Raw genomic sequence first — 20,514 nt, 5'->3', positions numbered from 1 at the left:
TGTACAGTTATTTCAAGGAGTGCAGAGGAAGTGTATTTACTCATCTGAGACTGGGGAGTCAGAGAAAGTTCACATGAGGAGAAAGTCTGAGTTGTATCTTAAAGGAAGAGCCAGAGTAGAGTTAAGAGAAGTGAGTCAATGTGGGTGTGGGGTATGGGAGGGGGCGAAGAAAGGGAAGGGAAAGGAGAGAGGGGGATAATGACAGATTAGAGGATGACATGATCAAGGTGTAAAGCAAAGAAATAGTATGGTACTTTCAAGAAACTGCAAGCAGTCTTGAGTTCCTGGAACATCAAATTTGATGAAAGGAATAGTGGGATATGAGGATGGAGAGATTGGCAGGGAGTCATGAAGGTTGTAAGGTGTTCTATAAGTCAGCTTTTTAAAAAATATGTCCCAGGACCAGCTGATGGTGTAATGATTACATTCTGGACTCTCACGTGGTCTACTGTGGTTCAAGTCATGGGCCCAGAGGCTTAAAACTCATGATGGGCAGGTGTATGTGTGAGCCCATGCCCAAGATCCTGAGAGGAATATGGAGGAGAAGGGATTGCGGTGTGGGCATCCTCCCTGGTAGGTGATTTCTCACTTTCTGTCAGTCTTTCCAGCAAGCACACGCACCCTATAACAAAAGTCTCTTGCTCTTAAAAAAAAAAAAAAAAAAAAAAGTATGTCCCACAGAACATTGACTGGGTCCATAGAGATGATATTTAGGAAGTGATTCTAAGGGCAGGCAAGTTTGGGAAATGCAGTGCAGTTGTATACATGCACCTAGTTAAGACATTTAATACTTTAGAGGTTCTGAGTTCTTCAATGAGGCAATCTATTTATAATTAAATGTTCTCTAAACTTATTTGACCATGAAAGCCTTTCCCCCCTACACAGAAGATAATTAACATATTACGGAAATCATGTAGACCATATCAGAGTAAAGTCTGTATGTAACAGGGAGCCACCTTGCTGTGGTGTCTGAAGAACAGATACCAGGGGGACAGAATGGAGGCAAGATGTTAATGAAGCAGATCGCTGTATGTATGTGTGAGATGGAGGAAAGGGTTCAGATGAGGTCTAAAAATATTGGTGACTGACTGCCTAAGAGGGAAAAAGCTGAGGTGAACTTAAAGAGTTTTTGTGACAGAACTACTGATAAAAGCTAATAGAGACCAAGGGAGGGTATAGAAGGAAAAGAGAAGCATTTTTCTGAGTAAGGTCAGCGCCAACCGGTTTAGTTTGTAAAGCATATGGACATTCAGGTGGAGCTACGTAATTAGCAAAAAAGAAGCTGGACAGAGGTTTGGCCAGAATATACAAATCTGGGAGTTATCGACATATAGCACATACAGAGGAGAGGTAAAATCACCAAAAGAAATACAATGAGGCTCTGAGGAAACTTGCCCTTTGCCATTTTCCTCATCTCTGTTTAAGTAAATCACGCTTGGGGATTTTTGTTGCAGGATCTGTGAGCCCTAGAAGCCTTGAGAACAGTCACTCTCTGACGGCTTCCCAGAGATGTACTTTGCTGAGTGCTATCTGCTCCTGGAATCCCTCTGTTGGGTTTCTACAGAAGATGATAGCAGTGACCACAGCAGTAACCCGGTTGTGCTGTCTCTTTCTCCCTGTTTATTTAATTTTACATAACCTGACCTACACTTCTTTTTCCCTTATTTCCTCTGAAAAATGGCAGCATTCTGGCTAAATTGTGAGAGGCATATTAAATGGGAGAATAAACAAAGTGATTTTAAGGATGTTCTGCCATATCTCTAATAGGTTTATATAATTGGATTGCATAAATGTGGGAAAAGGTTATTTAAACATGACAAACAGCTAGAAGAAAGAAAAATAAATGGATAAAAACCATATTGAAGGTATGAAAAGTAGTGGTGTCAAAGAGATTTTTATTATTCTGGTGTTTATTATCACATGTTATCTTTTATGGTGATCTTTGATCGGTCATCTCTGATGTCAACATTAATTGCTTTAGGGTGCCATGAATTATGCCCACACAGTGAACTTGATCAATAAATGTTGTGTGTTCTAACTGCTTCACTGATCTGCTGTTCTATCAATCTCCCTCACCTCAGGCTTCCCTATTTCCTGAGACACAACAATACTGAAATTAGGCCAATTGGGGCCAGCAGATGGAGTAACGGCTGGGGTGCTGGAATCCCACATGGTTGACTGCAGTTCGGGTCCCAGACCCAGCAGCTTGAAACTTACTCCAGGTGTGCATGTGTATGCACACGTGCACATCTAAAATCCTAAAACCTTGAGAGGAGAATGGAGGAAGAGAAATTGCGGTGTGGCCACCACCCAGGGGGTGATTTCTTGCTTTCTGCCTCTCTCTCTCTTTTTCTCTCTGTCTCTCGAGCAAGCGCATGCACCCTATAGCGAAAACCTTTCAAAAAAAAAAAAAAAAAAGGCCAATTAACCCTACAATGGCTTCTAAATGTTCAAGTGAAAGCAAAAGTTGCATGTCTCTCATTTTAAATTCAAAGTCACAAATGATTAAGCATAGCGAAAAAGGCATACTCAAAAGTAGAGACAAGCCCAAAACCAGGCTTTTTGTGCAGAACAGCCAAGTTGTGAATGCAAAGGAAAAGTTCTGAAAGAAAACTACAATGCAACTCCAGTGAACACATGAATGATGAGAAAGCTAAACTGTCTTATGCTCATATACAGAATGTTTCAGTGGTCTAGACAGTTGATCAACCAACCACAGCATTCTAATCCAGAGCAAGGCTCTTACTCTCTTCGATTCTATGAAGGCTAAAAAAATGAAGAAACCAGAAGAAAAGTGTGAAGCCAGCAGAAGTTTCCTCATGAGGTTTAAGGAAACAGGCCATTTCCATAATACCAAAGTGCAAAAGTGAAGCAGCAAATGCCGCTGTAGGAGCTAAAGCAAGTTATCCCTAGATACAGCTAAGACAATGGATGAATGTGGTACAATAAACAATGGATTTTTAATGTAGATGAAAGTCTTCTATTAGAAAATGATACCATGTCAAACTTGGATAGTTAGAGAGAAGTCAAGCTTGGCTTCCAAGCTTTCAAGGACAGGATGACTCTTGGTAGGGGATAATGCAGCTGGTGACTAAGCTGAAGCCAATGCTCACTGACCATTCCAAAGATGCTAGAGACTAAGAATTCTGCTCCCTCTATTCTATGTGCTATAAATGAAACAAAAAAGCCTAGATGACAGAACATCTGCTTACAGCATGGTTTACTGAGTATTTTCACATATGTGCATGGTGTTATTTTTAAACAGGGTCATGCTATGCTGCAACCCTCCTGCCTCTCAAGTAGCTTGGGCCACAGGCAGATGCTACCACTCCTGCTTTTCAGACAGGGTATCTCTATATTACTCACACTGGCCACAGGCTCATGACCCTCCTGCTTCAGTCTCCTGTAGGGGAGGGTTAAAAGTGTGTGCCACTGCATCTGCCTTACTTTTTTTTGGGTAGACTAGGAATCACAGCTGGGCCTCCTAAGTTGTCTCAGCCTGACAAGCACTCCTGCATGTGCTACCATGGCTGCACTAGTTTACTGCCTTTTTTTTTTTGAGTGCCTCTATATTTTATTAACTACAGTATAGACCCTAGAACTGCCTCATTCCCTGTCTCCCAACTATGAGGTCAGGCCTTTCTAGAAGTGCCTGCCATTGCTGCCTGGTCCCTCTGAACTCCTGCTGCAGCTGAGCAAGGCTCTCCCCACTGTGGCTCTGACTGCTGCTTGAGATCCTGGAGCCGGGATTCTTATCACTGAATTTCAGCTGTGGTATAGTTCAGCCACTTCCCCACTGTGGCCTAAGGCTCCCCAGCTCCTGTTTAACCAGCACTGGACCCAAAAGTTTAGAGACCATGTTGAACACATCCAGCAGGGTCAATTCCTCCTTCACAATATTATTTTCTGTTAGTTGTGTTTCAAGCTTCTGTTTCCCAGACAAGGCTTTCTTTAAAGTCTTCTGTAGCTGTTGCTATTTTCCCACTTCTACCTACAGCTTTTTCTGAATCAGCTCAGCCATGGTGGGGATGAAAGCTACCAGGGAGTGAGACAGGATCCTGGGTCTTACTCTCTGGAAGGTAAGAGAGTAAGAGGCTAGCCCCTTTTTGGCTTAGCCTCTCAACTAAAACCTAGCATCCTCATGTTCTCCCTTCAGTATCCTGTTTACTGACTTTTAAAATAAGGACCACTATTGAGACCTACTTCTAAAATAAGAGAGTCCTTTAAAAATAGTGCTGCTCATTAACAATGCATCTGGTCACCCATAAGCTCTGATACATATGTACAAAGAAATTAATGTTTTCATGTCTATTTAAGTAATAAATCTTAAAAATGATTTAATTTTGATATATTATTTTTTGGAGAGGTTTTTGCTACAAGGAGCTTGCACTTACTAGAGAGAAAGAGACAGAAAGCAAGAAATCATCCCCCAGGGAGGATGGCCATGCTATAGTCCCTTCTCCTCCATTCTCCTCTCAGGATTGTGGGCACACATGTGCCTGGCATGGGTTTTAAGCCACCAGGTCTGGAACTCAAAACCACGCTCACCATGTGGGAATTTAGCAACATAACCATTACGCCATCTGCTGGTCCCATATTTTAAAAATTTGCTATAGGACATGAGCGCTCACTGGAAAACAGGGTGGGGAGTGAGAAAGCAAGCTGCCAGTCAATGTGGGAGTCCAGTGCCTCAACTACCATGTCACCTGCTGGATCAAGAAATACATTTTGTGAGGCTATGGCTGCCATAGTCAGTGACTCCTCTGATGGGTCTACATAAAGTAAACTGAAAATCTTCTGGAAAGGATTCACCATTCTAGATGTCATTAAGAACACTAATGATTCACGGGAGGTCATCAAAATATTGGGTTATTGAGAAAGTCATGATGCATTTTGCATAGAAAAATATGTCATGACTTTCCAGACAACCTAATATCAACATTAAGACTAGTTTGGAAGAAGCTGATTCCAAACCTCATGGATGAGGTGACCAAAATAATTGCAGATATGGTGGAAACATCAAGACAATAAGAAATGAAGCCTGAAGATATGACTGAATTGCTGCAATTTCATGATAAAACTTGAACAAATAAGTTGCTTCTTATGGATGAGCAAAGAAAATGGTTTCTGGAGATGGAATCTGATCATGGTGAAGATGTTGTAAGCATTGTTGAAATGACCACAAAGGCTTTAGAAGATTACAAAAATCAAACAGATAAACCAGTGGCAGGGTTTGAGAAGAATGAGCACAATTTGGAAAGTACTACTATTGTAGGCTAAATGCTATCAAACAGCAATGCAGGCTAGAGAAAGAATAAATCAGTAACAAACGTCACTATTGTCTTAAATTATTAAATTGTCACTGCTACCTGAACCTTCAGCAACTACTATCCTGATTAGCCAACAGTCATCAACACTGAGACAAACTCCACCAACAAAAAGACTATGACTCACTGAAAGCTCAGATGATTATTAATATTTTTTAACAAAGAAGTACTTTTAAGGTCCATGCATTGTTTTGTTTTGGATATAATGTTATTACATACTTAATGGACTACAGTATAGTATAAAAATAACTTTTATAAGCATAGGGAATATAATGTTCATTGCAGCGGTCTGAAACTGAACCCAAGATATCTCTGAGGTTTACCAGCACTCTATCAATCTGCTTTGGTATGGGGTAGACATTATTCTTATACCGAAGTGGAAAACTAAGTATCAGAGAAGAAAGTGAATTATTCAAGATCACAAAACTGGTTTGTCAAAATCTAGACATGAACTCATATATGCTAATTGGAAATTTACTGCTCTTTCTACTATATTGTCCTGTGTAATTTCTCTGCTATTGTGATGCTCATTAAAAAAAAAAGTCAAGACAAAATATTGAGTTGACAGGGACCAGCAGCTGGCATAATGGCTATGTCGCTGGACTCCCATGTAGTCGACTGCAGTTCAAGTCCCGGACCTGGTGGCTTAAACTGATGCCAGGTGTGTGTGCGTGCGTGCCCAAGATCCCAAGAGGAGAATGGAGGAGAAGGGATTGTGGCGTTGCCATCCCCCTGGGGGATTATAGCAAAAGTCTCTTCCCCTCCAAAAAAAAAAAAATAAAATAAAAAAAAATTACTGGGTCGTTGGAAAAGACATGAGGTGTTTTATTTTTCTATGGAAAAACACATCATGACTCTTCTGACAACCCAATACTTCCCACTACAACCTGAAATATTCTCAGCTCTGCTTATGAATCCTTTTGAAACATTTAAAAACATATTTAATACATATTTTAACATATTTAATACAAAATTTCAAAATAATTAAAGACACAGGCCCAGAACTGCTTAAGGGAATCATACTTGTATTACAGCACCTTTAATGAGGTGGTAGTACATGCGTACATATATGTGTATACGCTATTTTGATGACATACACATGAAAGAGTATATATGAAGTCAACAGGCAGACTGAGTTAAGGTGACAAACTAATAAGGTCTGAGATTTATACTGACATAGTTTGTATAAAGTTCTAATTTAAATGCATTCGTTATAGTTACACCTATATTTCAAGCTTATGATGATACTACGTATTATTATTATTTTGGAGAGGTTTTTCTCGCTAGAAAGACAGAGAGAGACAGAGAGACAGAAAGCAAGAAATCACCCCCAAGGGGGGGATGGCCACGCCGCAATCCCTTCTCCTCCATCCTCCTCTGGGGATCTTAGTCACGCATGCAAACGCGTCCGGCGTGAGTTTAAGCCACCGGGTATGGGACTTGAACTGCGGTCAGCTACATGGGAGTTCAGCGACATAGCCATTACGCTAAGTGCTGGTCCTGACACTACATATTATTTCAGTTAAAATTTCCTACCTTTTAAGGAGAAATAAAATTGGAGAATAAAAGAAACAAACAAGTTAATAGTTTTATATTCTTTTGAATTATTAACAAATGACTTTGCTAAAAAAGTCTGCCAGTGACAAATGTGTTTACAACTCATTATTTTTAATCTACGAATAATGACATCTTAAACTTTGTCTTTTAAGATGTAATAGCCACTACCATCGGGTATATTTCTGTGTATATGGTACTAAAAAATCAACTTTCTTCTAACCTTGTGATCTTTTCTGTAATGGGCTCTGAAAGAAGGAAACCCCACCTGCAAAGTCATTAATCAGCATAGAACAGTCAGAGGACTCCAGGTATAGCTATTGTGGATGGTAGGGGTAGAATATAGAGCCAAATCTAGGAAAGCATGGGAAGAACACTGCGTGCATTAAGGAATCAGGACTTGAGCCTAGAAAACTGAAGGTATTTAGCCTGGCAGTAGACACATAATGGAAATGTGTTCTACCAAGAATCCAGGCAACAAGGAGGTTAGATTGAGAGAAGAGATTAGATGAGAACTAGGGAACCTACGACAGCAATTTAGAACATTTGTTTTGCTTACCTTCTAGAAATTTATTTACTAGAACAATTGTTAGTGCATAATCAAAATTATCTGCATTTGCAATATATTTAAATATGCAATGCCATATATTTGAGTGAATTGTCTAAGAAACTCATAAAGTCTTTGCATGGCAGTGATAATAAAGAGGAAGGAAAAAGAATTGAGATAAATCAGTAAGACTTAGTGACTGATACGTGAGGACAGAGAGGAAAAGATTATAGACAGGATATTAACTAAAGCAGAGATGGCAAAAAGAACCCTTTTTTTTTTTTTTTTGCTATAAGGCACATGCGCTTGCCAGAAAGAAAGTGAGAAATCACCCTCCCCCCCTCCTTGGGGGGGATGGCCACACCACAATCCCTTCTCCTCCATTCTCCTCTCAGGATCTTGGGCATGCACGCACACGCATCCAGCATGAGTTTAAGCCACTGGGTCCGGGACTTGAACTGCAGTTGATTACATGGAAGTCCAGCAACAAAGCCATTACACTAACTGCTGGTCCCGCAAAAAGAACACTTTTGAGATTAGATAAACGTGTTTGGCATTAGACATAATGATTTTAAGGATTTTGTGGGACATTCCAGAGATAAGTAACTAGAAACATGGTTATAGACATCACTAGTATATTTAGGGCTACACATAATGTGGGACACATTCCTTCCCTTTAAAAAAAAAAAAAAAATCTTGCTGTGCCAGAAACCTCCTGGTTTAGCCTCTGAGTCCCTGGGATTACAGGTATGTGCCACTGCACCCAGTCTTTAGATTGGACCAAAACTGAACCTGGGTCTTCCACACAGTCCCAGCCTGAGGAGCACAGCATCTCAGTACCATGTGCCACCATGGCTGAGCTGGGACTCATTCCATAAGACAATATTTTAGCCCTTAAATAAGATTACAGCTCAGAGGTAGAGTATGCAATCTTATGCACACACAATTATGCATACTTAAGATTTAAATTTTGGGGTCAGCAGATGGTGTAATGGTTACATTACTGGACTTCCTCAGTCGACTGTGGTTTGAGTCCTGGACTGGGCAGCTTAAAAAACTCGCTGGGCACATGTGTGCCCAAAATCCCAAGAGGAGAATGGAGGAGAAGGGATTGTGGCATGGCCATTTCTGGGGTGTCTGTGTATGATTTCTTGCTTCTAGTCTCTCTGCCAAGTGCACACCCTATAGTAAAACTCTCAAAAAAAAAATTTTTTTTTTAAGCTGTAAGCAATGGGAAGCCAGCTAATCATAGCATAGGTTACTCAAATAAGGAAACAGCTTTTTATTGTTTCAAAAGAAACAAAAATATTGGGTTGGTCTGTTGGCTCAGTGGTTAAAGGATCCTGATACGTAAATGGTTAAATACTATATTGCAGGAAAGATGTAAGGACAAACAGTTCTGCTTTGGCAAGGCTTCCCGCAGAGGTGACCTCACTATGGAACAAAGGCATGGAAAAAGATGAAGGGGGTCTTGAGAGAATAGCTCAGGTAAAAGGAATGGCATGGCACAAGTATCAAGGTGATGAATGAGAGATTTCTGCAGAAGAGTAAATTCAGTTTCAGCTGAGATACTGTGACTTTGCAAGTACTGAAAAAGAGAGGTAGACTATGGTCAAATTGTGAAATGTACGCTTATGCCACACTTAAGAATTAGTTTTTAAGCTGTAAGTACTGGGAAGTCAGTGAATCACAGCTTAGGTATTAAAATAAAGAAACGGCTTATAATTATAAAATGAATAGAAATACTGGGCCAGTTTCTAGTGGCTCACTGGTAGGGAGATCCAGATCCCACATGGCCAACTGTGGTTCAAATTCTAGCCCCAGTAACTTGGAAAACACATAAAGTGTGTGCATGTGTGTCCCCAAAGTCCTGATAGGACAAAGAAATAGAGGGAAAAGGATTGCAGCATAACTTGTCTCACTGGGGAATGCTTTCTTTTTCTCTGGTGAGTGAATGCACTCTCTCACAATAAAAGAAAATAATAAAACAGAAATATAACAAAAACAGAATACTCCAGCCAAAAGAGACCAAAATAAAAACTTAAAAGTTGCTCCAATCATCTAAATAAGATATAATGAGGGTTTTAAAGAAAGGCAGTCCATAGATTAGGTACATATTTTGAAAACAGTTCTGAGATAGCCAATGAAAAGAGGCCAAAGGATATGGCAATTATGATGCTCACTGTTGAGCTAAGGTAGTATAGTCAGAATTTGGTGACTTATCATTTACTACATAGGTGTCATCACTAATGAATGCAAATTTGTTACTGAGGAAGTAAGGACTAAATAATTCCTTAGGTATATGTTAAGTTTAAGGTCTTGGTGCAGGAATGAGGCATTCACCCCCAGTTACTGGGAGTGCTGGTAGCCTACAACTCTCACTGAAGTTCTCTAAGAATTAGCTTGTAGTGGCTGGCAGGTGGCTGACTATGGTTCAAATCCTGGACCTGGTGGCTTGCTTTCTCACTTTCTTTCTCAATCTCTCTCTCTGTCCCTCTCTGGTCAAATTAAAAATAAAGGTAAATAATTATATAAAAAAAAAATAGCCAAGGCATACTCCCTCCCTGAGTTGTTTCTCTCATAAACTTACTTATTCCTGATGGCACTCACCAATAAATCTCTTGCACACAACCTTACAATCTGCTTGCTGAGGGGACCAATCTATGACAAGGTGTCTGAAGAACATTTAGATGATGATGGCCAGAGGACACCTATATTCAATTCTGGAGGTTAACAGAGACGATGTGGTTAAGAATTTTGGGGGACTAGAGGGTGCCTGGAAGACTCCTGAAATCACAGAAACAGATTCTACATTTCCACATTTGGAGAACACACAGAACAAGCTGACTGAAGAATGGATCACTAGAGGACTCATGTTTGACAAGTGGGTGGAAAAAGGAACCACTGAAAGAGAGTGAAAAGTATTAGTGAGCCAGAGGAACCAGAAGAAAGCATCATAATTAAAAAACCAGGAAGGGGAGGATTTTATGAAGAGCCAGATACTCATAGTATCAAATTTAACAGATCAAACTGGAAAAAGTGAAAAGGCCAATGAATATGACCATTATGAGCTCACAGGTGATAAGTGCCAGTGCATAATGGGTAAGACATAAATAGGAAGTTGAGATGGAGAGACCATTATGCACAGACTCCTTTCCAAAGTGTGGCAGTGAAGGAGAGAAAGGCAGGCTGATCTCGACAAGCTGGCATAACAAGGGGCGACTTTTTCTCTCTAAGATTGAGAAGACCCAAATATATTCTGAGTGGTAGGTAAAAATCCAATGGTGGGGAGAAAGTGAAAAAAAAAATAAGCTAGTAAAAACAGCATTTTAATACAGGAAGTTTCCAGAGAAGTTTGGAAGGAATGGGCTCAAAAGCATAAATAGATGCACTAGCCTTCAAATAAAAGCATACCTTTTCAGAAACAAAAGGAAAAGCTGGTAAGAGAAAAAACCACACACACACACACAACCCACAGACCTGTGTTATCCAATTATGGAGCCACTAGCTACATATGGTTATTGAGGACTTTCTGAAATGGTGCTAGTCTGAACTGAGACATGCTGTAAACATACCAGATTTTTCTTTTTAAAATTTTGCTGTAGCACATGTGTGCTCTCAGGGGAGAGAGAGAGGGTAAGTGGGAAAGCACCCTCCCATCCCTAGGAAGGATGGCCACCACATAATCCCTTCTTCTCCATTCTCCTCTTGGGATTTTGGGAGCATACACAAACGTGTCTGGAATGTTTTTCTTTTTTAAAATACTTATTTTATTTACTATTATTAAATTTGAGCAGAGAAAGACAGAGAGAGAGAGAAAGAGAAAGTGAGAAAACAAGCTGCTAGGTCCCAGACTTGAACCACAGTCAGTCACGTGGGAGTCCGATATCTTTAACCACCAAGTCACCAGCTGGCCCCTCTGGAGTGTTTTTCAAGTCACTGGGTCCAGGACTTGAACCATGCAGTTGGCTATGGGATCCGGGCACCTTAACTGGCTGGATATTGAGCACTTTCTGAAATGGTGCCCATCTGATACCACTGGCTGGCTCCTCATCAGATTTCAATGACTACAATATTAAAGTAGTAAAACATCTCAATTTTTCTATATTAATTATATGTTGAAATAGCATTTTTGATGTACCGGGCTAAATATTTATTACTTAACTCTTCCCCCCCTTTTTAAGAGACATTTTTGCTATAACATATATGCACTCGCTGGAGAGACAGAAAGCAAGCAAAAAATCACCCTCCAAGGGTCTCGTTGCCTAGAAACCTATCTGCCCTGCAGGAAGAACGGTTGGTCATATGATTTCTGAGAAAAGGTTTGCTCGATGAGGAAGTGAAACCCAAAGGTTTCCCAAGATGGCGGATAGCTCTCAAAATGGCTCCCGTATAGATCACCCAATGCAGCGCCCTCCACACAAGGGGATGGCTACGTCACAATACCTTCTTAGCCATTCTCTTCTTGGGATTTTTTGGCACACATGTATGTGCACCCTGCCTGAGTTTTAATCAACAGGTCTGGGAACCGCGGTTGACTATGTGGGAGTCCAGCGACATAAACATTATGCTACCTGCTGGTTCATTTTTTTTTTTTTTTAAAAAGAGGTTTCTTTTGCTTTAGGGCATGTACACTCGCCAGAGTGAGAGACAGACAGACAGTGAGAGGTAAAGAACTCACCCCCCCCCAAGGGGGATGGGCACACTGCAATCCCTTCTCTTCCATCCTCCTCCCCAGGATCTTGGGCATGAATGCACGTGCACCTGGCATGATTTTCAAGCCACTGGGTCCAGAACTCAAACCATGGTTGGCCATGTGGGAGTCCAGAGACGTAATTGCTATGCCATCTGCTGGCCCCTTACCTGTTTCTTTTTCATTTTTAAAATGTGGCTACTGAAAAATTTAAAATTATATTATGTGACTTGCATCATACTTCTACTTGATAACACTGCAGATGTATATTAAGTGATGATGTTACTTACTGTGGGAATACAAATCTTGCTTAAGGGATTTCCATCCAGGAGATATGATCCATTAAATGTTACATATTCATCATAATACTGAGGTGCTTGAGGAATAACACTACACAATAATTTGCGCTTTTCTTCAATTTTTTTTCTTATGTGCAAATATTCAAAATATGGATTTGCTCTCTCTGAACTGTATGGCTGAATCTCATCTAGCTTCAGAGAATCTACAATGGCTGCCAGAGATTGCTGAGTTTTCTCTTTCGCTTGTAGTAAAGACGGACTCACTTGCACAGGCTGAGGTACACGTGACACTTTCCTTTTCCGTGGATGGTGAATTTGAGGATCATCTTCTTCAGTTAATCTTATTCTTCCTCTAGGAGATGAAGATTCACTGTCTTTTTCGGTTAACACTGCACAGCCAGCAAGAATCTGTTTGCTCTGATTTGCCATTGTATTTGCTTTGTTTCTAGTCAGTCTTTGAGGAATTTGATTTTCAATTTTATCATCTTCAGTATTTTCTTCTAATTCTACTTTAACCAACTGGCTATATTTATGCATTTCTGGTTGAGCTGACTGCTGTGAATGGTTTTCCAGACTTGATAAAGTGCTCTGCTGAGATTCATCATCTTCGATGGAAAGCAAACATTTTTCACTTTCAGGACAAAGTTTTGGATTATCTTGTTCATTTAGGTTTTCTTTTGGCACCACCACATTAATTTCACATAAATCGGAATCACACTTACTCAAATGAGTTAAAACCATACTTTCCAATTTGCCTTCTCTTTCACGTGAAATAACCTGAATATCTGTTGTGTTATTCTCAACTTCATGGCTGTTGGAAGACTTATAAGTTACCTTACTAAATGAATAATGTGTATTTAGCTGGGAAGAGGCATCACTTCCATTAAAATCCTTTTCTGATTGTAAAGTGTCAGTCTTATCAAAGCTTGGTGATGGTTCTTGAACAGTGCTTTCAGAGTATAGTGGGACAAAGGTATCTGTCTTTTGAACGTCTGCTAGGACAAAAGTATTTTCTGTATCTTTTATAGATTCAGTATCAGTATCTAAAACAGAACTGACAATCTGAACTGCGTTTTTCTGTTGCAAAGTAACTGGTTCTTGATTGACAACATACGACAAAGACATATGTTTAGAAATAGATTCAGCATCTGAAAGTGACTGGCTGGGAAAAGAGCAAGGTTGCTGTGAAGGCAGAAAGGATGCTGGATCCTGAGCACAGGAATTTCCTGGCAGTTCAGTCTGGGGCAGGGACAAAAAATCAGCATTCTGCTCCTTCAACATTTTGTTTTCAGAATTACAAACACCTTGAATGGAGGAATCTTGATCTGGTGTACTAGAATTAGGGCAGATAAAGTCACTGGTGCTTAATGACTCCAGCCTATCAACAGGAATTTCCCATGATTTATTTTGGATAACACCAACTTGATTAGATGACTCTAAAGGCACAGGACTGTCCACTAAAGTGCCCATTGCAGCAGTACTCCTGATAACATTTAGATCAGCTGAAATGTATTTGCTGTTCACAGATCTAGTTGGAGAGGCTGCAAAACTGGAATGTATGGTAGACACATTTGAAAGGTCTCTTTCAGGCACATTTAAGGATACCTCAGGTTTTGGAGAAGAACAAAAATCTCTTGGCACAGCTAAGTAGCTACCTTGATTGCTTTCTTCTGCTATGGTTTGGAACTGCTTTGTATGTTCACAAATGACAGATGGCATGCTACATCTTCGCACTTCTACAGCAGGTCTCCCCTCATTTATAATTAATTTAACATCTTCTACAGATGACGACCTGAGATGGGATGTTGGAAGTCTGCTTGCATACTGTGGTTTAATACGCTCTGGTAGTTCAGCTAAGCTATCCAATTCCCTTTCATGAAGGGCAGGAGATTTAGCAACTGGCAAAAAAGGTGACTGGGAAAAGGACATTTGGGACTCTGAACCCTCTAACATAAAGTCAGAATCATACTCAACTGGAGGCCTTGGGGTAGTCACTGTAGTATGGCAAGAATCTTCTGAACTAGCAACAGAAATCATGGACACAGATCTGGAGCTAAGACCTGGTTTCTCACTTTCTGATCTAGGAGACCTATTTACGCTATTATCTGAGACAAATGATGATTTCCCTAAATTCACTGTATTTTTGGTGTCGACAGATTGTGATCTATTACTTACAGCATCTTTAGACACTTTCTCCTTGTTATAAGCATCAGTCAACTCTGAACTCTTTGACCTAGTAAGTTCTTTATTTTTGGATTCAGTTAGTGCATGTTTTTTTTCTTTATCTTTTACCTTAAGTTCTAAACAACTGCGATTTCTCAATCGTTCCTTTTCTTTTTGCTTAATTTTTTCCTTATGTTTTTTATGCCACTGTTCTATTTCTAGGTCTTTAAGGCTTAGCATTCGTTCAAAACTAGTCTGCATTAAATCATCATTCACTAACCTCTTTTCTTTAGGGCGAGCATCTTTTGATGCTGGTGATGACTTAGGTTTAGGCTTATCTGCTTCAGATTTTAGTTTGAGTAAACTATTTGGTTGGGTTTTATCTTTATGTTTGTCTCGTTCTTTGTATCTATCTATATCTTTATCTTTTTTATCTTTCTCTTTTCCATCTGGAATTTTCAAGGGTTCATCTTTTGTTTTTTCTTTAAGGGATAAGGTTTTTTCATGTTGTGCTTTACAACTCTCTACTATACTCGACTTTTTTTCTTCCTGTAAGTGTTTGGAGTTAGTTATATTTACACTTTCTTTATCTCTAGATTTTTCCTTTTTATCTACCTCCCTGTCTTTTTCTTTATTTTTGCCTTTTTCTGATTTAATATACTCAATATTATCTGATTTATTTCTTTTCTCTGTCAAGTGCTTTTCTTTACTTTCCACTAGATGTCTTTCTCTTTCAGGTTTTTCTTTGTCATGTTTTCTGTCCATCTTTTCTCTACTTTTATCTCGGTCATCAGTTTTTTTAATAATAGTAATGTTTTTGATCTTCTCACCTTCCTTATGGCATTTTTCTGTGTGATGTGAATATAGCTTGTCCTTTTCTTTCATTCTGTCAGTACATTCACTAAGCTCTAATTTGTCTTTTTCTGACTTATGCTCATGTTTTATCTTTTTCTCTTTTTCACAGTTTTTCCTTTCAGTCTTCTCAATGTCTTTTTCTTTAATTTGGAATCGCTTTTCGGATCTTTCCTTACTTTCTTTTATATGCTTTTCTTGTTTTTCAATGTCTATTTCCTTTTCCACTGAATGTACCACGATAGAGTCCTCATTGGCACTTACACCCAAAGAACTGAGTTCTAGTTCTTTATCTGTGGGTACATTCTCTCTTTCTTCTTTGAGATCTTTAAGTTTTTCTTCCCTGAAAGATTTCTCATTTTCCTTTTTAATCTTTTCTCGTTCTTCTCTAAAGTTTCTCTCTTTTGAGATATGCTTTTCTTTGGCTGATTTATCATCTTTTATGTTTTTTTCCAACTTTGATTTTTTCCCTAACATTAGGGACTCATGTTCCATATTTAGAAATAGGTCCTCAGTTTCATCACTTTTAAAAAAGTTCTCTTTCCAAAATTCTCTATCAAATTCCACACTTCTCTGTAGTTCTTTAACACCATCTTTATTTTTATATTTTTCCTTTTCACCTTCGATTTCTTTTTTATGCTTTTCTTTTTCTCGTTCTTTATGTTTTAATTTATGTTTTTTTAAAGTTTTACCCTCTTTATCCATTTTTTTAAGGGTACATTCTGAATTTTCAAATGTTGGACTATGTTCTTCATCTTTAACTTTGGCATTTGATTTTTCACCAAATTCTAAGTGGAAATCTTTCTGATGTTTGTTTTTTTCCTTATGTTTACAAGATTTTACACTTGAACTTTCAGGCAAGAATTCGGATTCTGCATTATCAAACCGAACAAGGTCAGGTTGTAATGACATTTCAGAACTTCCTGGTGATAAACAAGTTTTAGCATGTTCTTGTTTTAGTGAGGTTGACTGTTTTTCACTTAAACCACAAGAATGTTTGGGAGATTTACCAGTTGAAATGTGAAATAAATGCAATGAAGTATCATCTTTAGGGCTAAAAGATTTCCTAAAATTTCCCTCCTCTCTGGTCTTTTCTGAACAATCTTGTGCAGTATTAACTGTCAAGTTTGCTACTCTGGTATTTTCTTTCCCCTCTTTTTCTTGCTTCAGCTCTTGGTTCTCTTTATTTTTGTTTTGGTTTTTTAATTTTCTTTTAACTTTGCCTTTCTGTTTGTGTTCACTTGAAACTACATACTCCTTTTTGGTTTGTGCATCAGAATTTGATGTTTCAGGAGCAGAACATGGAGCAGAAACTTTTTTGTTCTGAAGAACTTCATCATCAGAACTTTCAGTACTTGAATACAAAACCCGGGAAGGCTTCTGTTTTTTACTTTTAAATGATTTAGAATAGAAGGCTTTCTCTTGTTTTACAAATAAACTATTCTTTTCTGCTTCAGATTCATTTTCTTTTCGTTGTTCTTTCCTAAGAATATGCCTGTCATCAATCATTTTATTTATTTCTTCATCATCGTCATCTTTGAACTCATACTCATCAAGGGCAGATGGAAGAGGTGCTTTACAGGGAAGTATTTGTTTACTTTCACAGATGAGAGAGTCTTTCTCTGTTTCAGAGTCTATGTTTTCATCAACACTAGAAGGATTTACAGACTGAGCCTCTTCAGAATCTGAAATAAAAGAAAATCCATTGTTGATCAAAATGATTGTCAGAAAAATAGAGCTCATACGGCAAATACTTCAAATGACTCAGACAAAATTATTTCGGATTTATGGTTATGTAACACAATAGAAATATAGAAACTGCTATAGTGTTGTAGAATCAGTATCACAGAAAGTCTACTTTAGGAGAATATCCTCTGATGCTTCTAAAAGGACACAATATATTAAATTTGTAATACAGGATATATGAATATATACTACAAAGCAAAAGTTCATAACTTAAGATTCAAGAGAAATAATTAATAAAATGTTCTGTCAAATTTTGCATACATACCTTTCCTCTAGAAAAAGAATATTAAACTGAAATAACAGTCATTGATTCAAAAAAGATTAGGAACCATTAACTAAAAGGGTTTGTAAAGTAAGTATCATAAATTGTCTTAGGTGTTTTGGGATATTTATTAGTAAAATTATAATGGATCATGTGATTTTAATAGAGAAAAATAATTTAAATAAAGGTGAATTGTTTTAATCATACCAGAAATATGACTATTTGGGGAAAAAATTAAAATAGGAAATATAAACCATGAGTATGTAATCAAGGCTGCAACAGATAAACTGAACAGATACACAAAAATTTGAAAATAGTTGCTCAGTTCCTTAGTTTTCTAATCCATAATTTAGACTTGACACTAATACATGTTTTAGAACAACAGGTAAAATAATGGGCTCAATTTTTACTACTATTTTTAAGGACATAAAATTTAGTTTTATGACACTGAATCTAAGCTGTTGTATAAATATAGTCAAAGTCTTGCTAGATTCTATTTAATATCTTTTTTTAATGGCTGAGTATTGTATGAATATATCATATTTTGTTTATTCAGTTCTCAGTTGATGGACAGTAGGAATGTTGCTGTTTTTTAGCTACCATGAATAATGTTGCTGTAAACTTTTTAAAATTTTTTATTAGTTTTTTTGTAGTTTTCTGGCTCCAGGATGTGTACACTGGCTGGAGGGAGACAAGGGAAGGAAAATGAGAAAACACTCTCAGGAGGGTGACCATGCTGCAATCCCCTTTCCCACTGTCCTCTCGGGATTTGGGGCACACATGCACAAGTGCCCGGCATGTTTTTCAAGCTCTTGGTCTGGGACTCAAACTTTAGTTGGCCATATGGGATCCAGTGTCTTAACTACCATATCCATTCTTTTTTTTTTTTTTAATATTTTTTTTCTTTCTTTCTTTTTTTTTTTTTCTGGAGAGGTTTTTGTTATAGGGTGCATGAGCCCGCCAGAAAGAGACAGACAGAGAGACAGAAATTGAGAAATCACCCCTTAGGAGGGATGGCCACACCACAATCCCTTCTCCTTCATTCTCCTCTCAGGATCTTGGGCACATATGCACATGTGCTAGGCATGAGTTTAAGCCACCAGGTCTGGGACTTGACCCGTGGTTGACTTCATGGGAGTCCAGCGACATAGCCATTACACCAACTGCTAGTCCCTTTTTAAAAGTATTTTCTTTCCTCTTCCCAAGTTGTTCATCTTTTCCCAGTTGAGACGTATACATGGGGTCTCTAACTAAAGAAAAAGAAAAAACACTCAGTGCAGGGGAAAGAAAGTAAAATCCTCTGATCAAGAGGGAAAAAAAAAACCCAACTCATTTGCTAAATATTTAGGAGTCTTAAAATTACACATTTAATTATTAGGTCAGTGGGAAAATCATTGTTATACTGATGTATTTTCCTATGCAAAAATGAGTCATGACTTTCTTGGTGACCCAATATTTTACACTTCCTTTAAGTAATCTAGCTCCCAAATAGTCTCTTCACATAAAAATTCATTATTTTAGAAGAATTTTTGAATGTCTTCAAGGTACCTGGCACTGTAGTAGGATCTCTGAGTGATAATATATTTATTTTTTTAACCGAATGTGGTAATATTCTAAGACAACCTAACTATAAAGTGTCAATGAGTGACCTAGTTTTACTCTGACATAGAATGAAGAACACTTTTTAAAAAAGAATTATTTAATTTAACTTCATTTATTTATTTAATTGATTTATTTACTTATTTCAATTTGAGCAGAGAGGGACAGAGTGAGAGAAAGAGACAGAGAAAGTTGCCAGGTCCAGCACTCGAACTGCAGTTGGCCATGTGGGGAGTCCAGTGCCCCTAACTACCATGCCACCTGCCAGTCCCAATAAATATGAACACTTGAAATTAGCTTTTTCACAAATAATAAAAATGTTCTCCATTTGCTATTATTAATATTGTAATACATAGCCTCAAAACTTCAGAACTTTATGCTGCCTAAAGAAACACCTATTTTGGAACCAGAATTTATTTTGGTTCTTAATTGAATGCATCAAAGAATATGCATTTTTACAAGTATTTTTTTCTTTTATTACTATCTTATTTACAATTTGGTCTTGAGAACACATCTCCACTTGCAGTTTTCTAATATATATATATTTTAAAGTTTATTTCTTGAGAGACACAGACACACACACTCTTGATAGTCTCACTATATTAATTCTTGCCCTAGTCAGCCACAACCACAGTCATATATACCTGGCATATTCAGGTCAATCCGGGATCTGAACCAGGGCCTCCCATGTAGTCCCAGTATCTTGTGGTGGCATCTTACCATCTAAGCCACTATAGTTGGGTCATATATTTCATTTTTAATGGCTTATATTTAACTTTCTATTTAAATTCCACTTCTCATTGGATTATTAGTTTTTACTGAATTTAGGAATTAGTTTTCTTTTGTATATACCAATAAAATTCCAGGACAATGACTGATACTTAGAATCAGTCTTTGATAATATTTATTAAGCTCTACTGTAAGTCGGTAAGATGAAAAGAAAACAATCCTTCCTCAAGAGGCTGAACAGTTATACATAATTGTTAAAATGGCAGTAAATACTAAATCTCCAAGATACACTTGGGAAAGGGTCTGCTTATGAGAATTTGAGAATCAAAGTTAGGTTTCTCAGAGAAGTAGCCCTTAAGTGAGGCATGAAGAATGTAAACCACCAACCCAGGGAAGATGGCCACCGTTTCAATTCCTTCTTCTGCTGGGATCTTGGGCATGCACACACACGTGCCCAGTGTGAGTTTGAAACCACCCTGTCTGGGGCTTAAACTGTGGTTGGCTACACTATCTGTGGGCCCCTCCATTTTATTATTTAGCAAGTATACTTTAACACATTTAGAAGTTGCTCTTACACATTTCAAGGCAATTTCAGGTATCTGCAACTAAGACTAGTCACAATTAAAGGATGAAATACTATTTGAACTGTATTATTCTTAGGGTTGACTTCTTCCTTGCTGAGCCTACTATAAATTTCCATCTTTTCTTAAAGAGCATTCAAATAAAACAGCAATCAAATGAAG

The 20,514-nt window shown here is 38.1% G+C and overlaps 1 protein-coding gene across 6 annotated transcripts in view; it reads right to left on the bottom strand.

Annotated features, from left to right (window-relative positions):
- The window catches only part of ANKRD12 (ankyrin repeat domain 12), a 152,124-nt gene that overhangs the window by 16,232 nt on the left and 115,378 nt on the right, over window positions 1-20,514 (bottom strand). For all 6 annotated transcript variants that reach the window (XM_027766498.1, XM_027766499.1, XM_006164020.3 and 3 more), the window contains one exon: window positions 12,412-17,120. In XM_027766498.1, coding sequence (XP_027622299.1) covers window positions 12,412-17,120 — 4,709 coding nt within the window. The remainder of the gene's footprint in view (window positions 1-12,411; window positions 17,121-20,514) is intronic.

This window comes from Tupaia chinensis, unplaced genomic scaffold (assembly GCF_000334495.1).
Source record: "Tupaia chinensis unplaced genomic scaffold, TupChi_1.0 Scaffold143584_1, whole genome shotgun sequence".
Taxonomy (NCBI): Eukaryota; Metazoa; Chordata; class Mammalia; order Scandentia; family Tupaiidae; genus Tupaia; species Tupaia belangeri.
The sequence above is the reverse complement of the archived record's forward strand: the minus strand, read 5'-3'. Positions and strand labels throughout refer to the sequence as shown.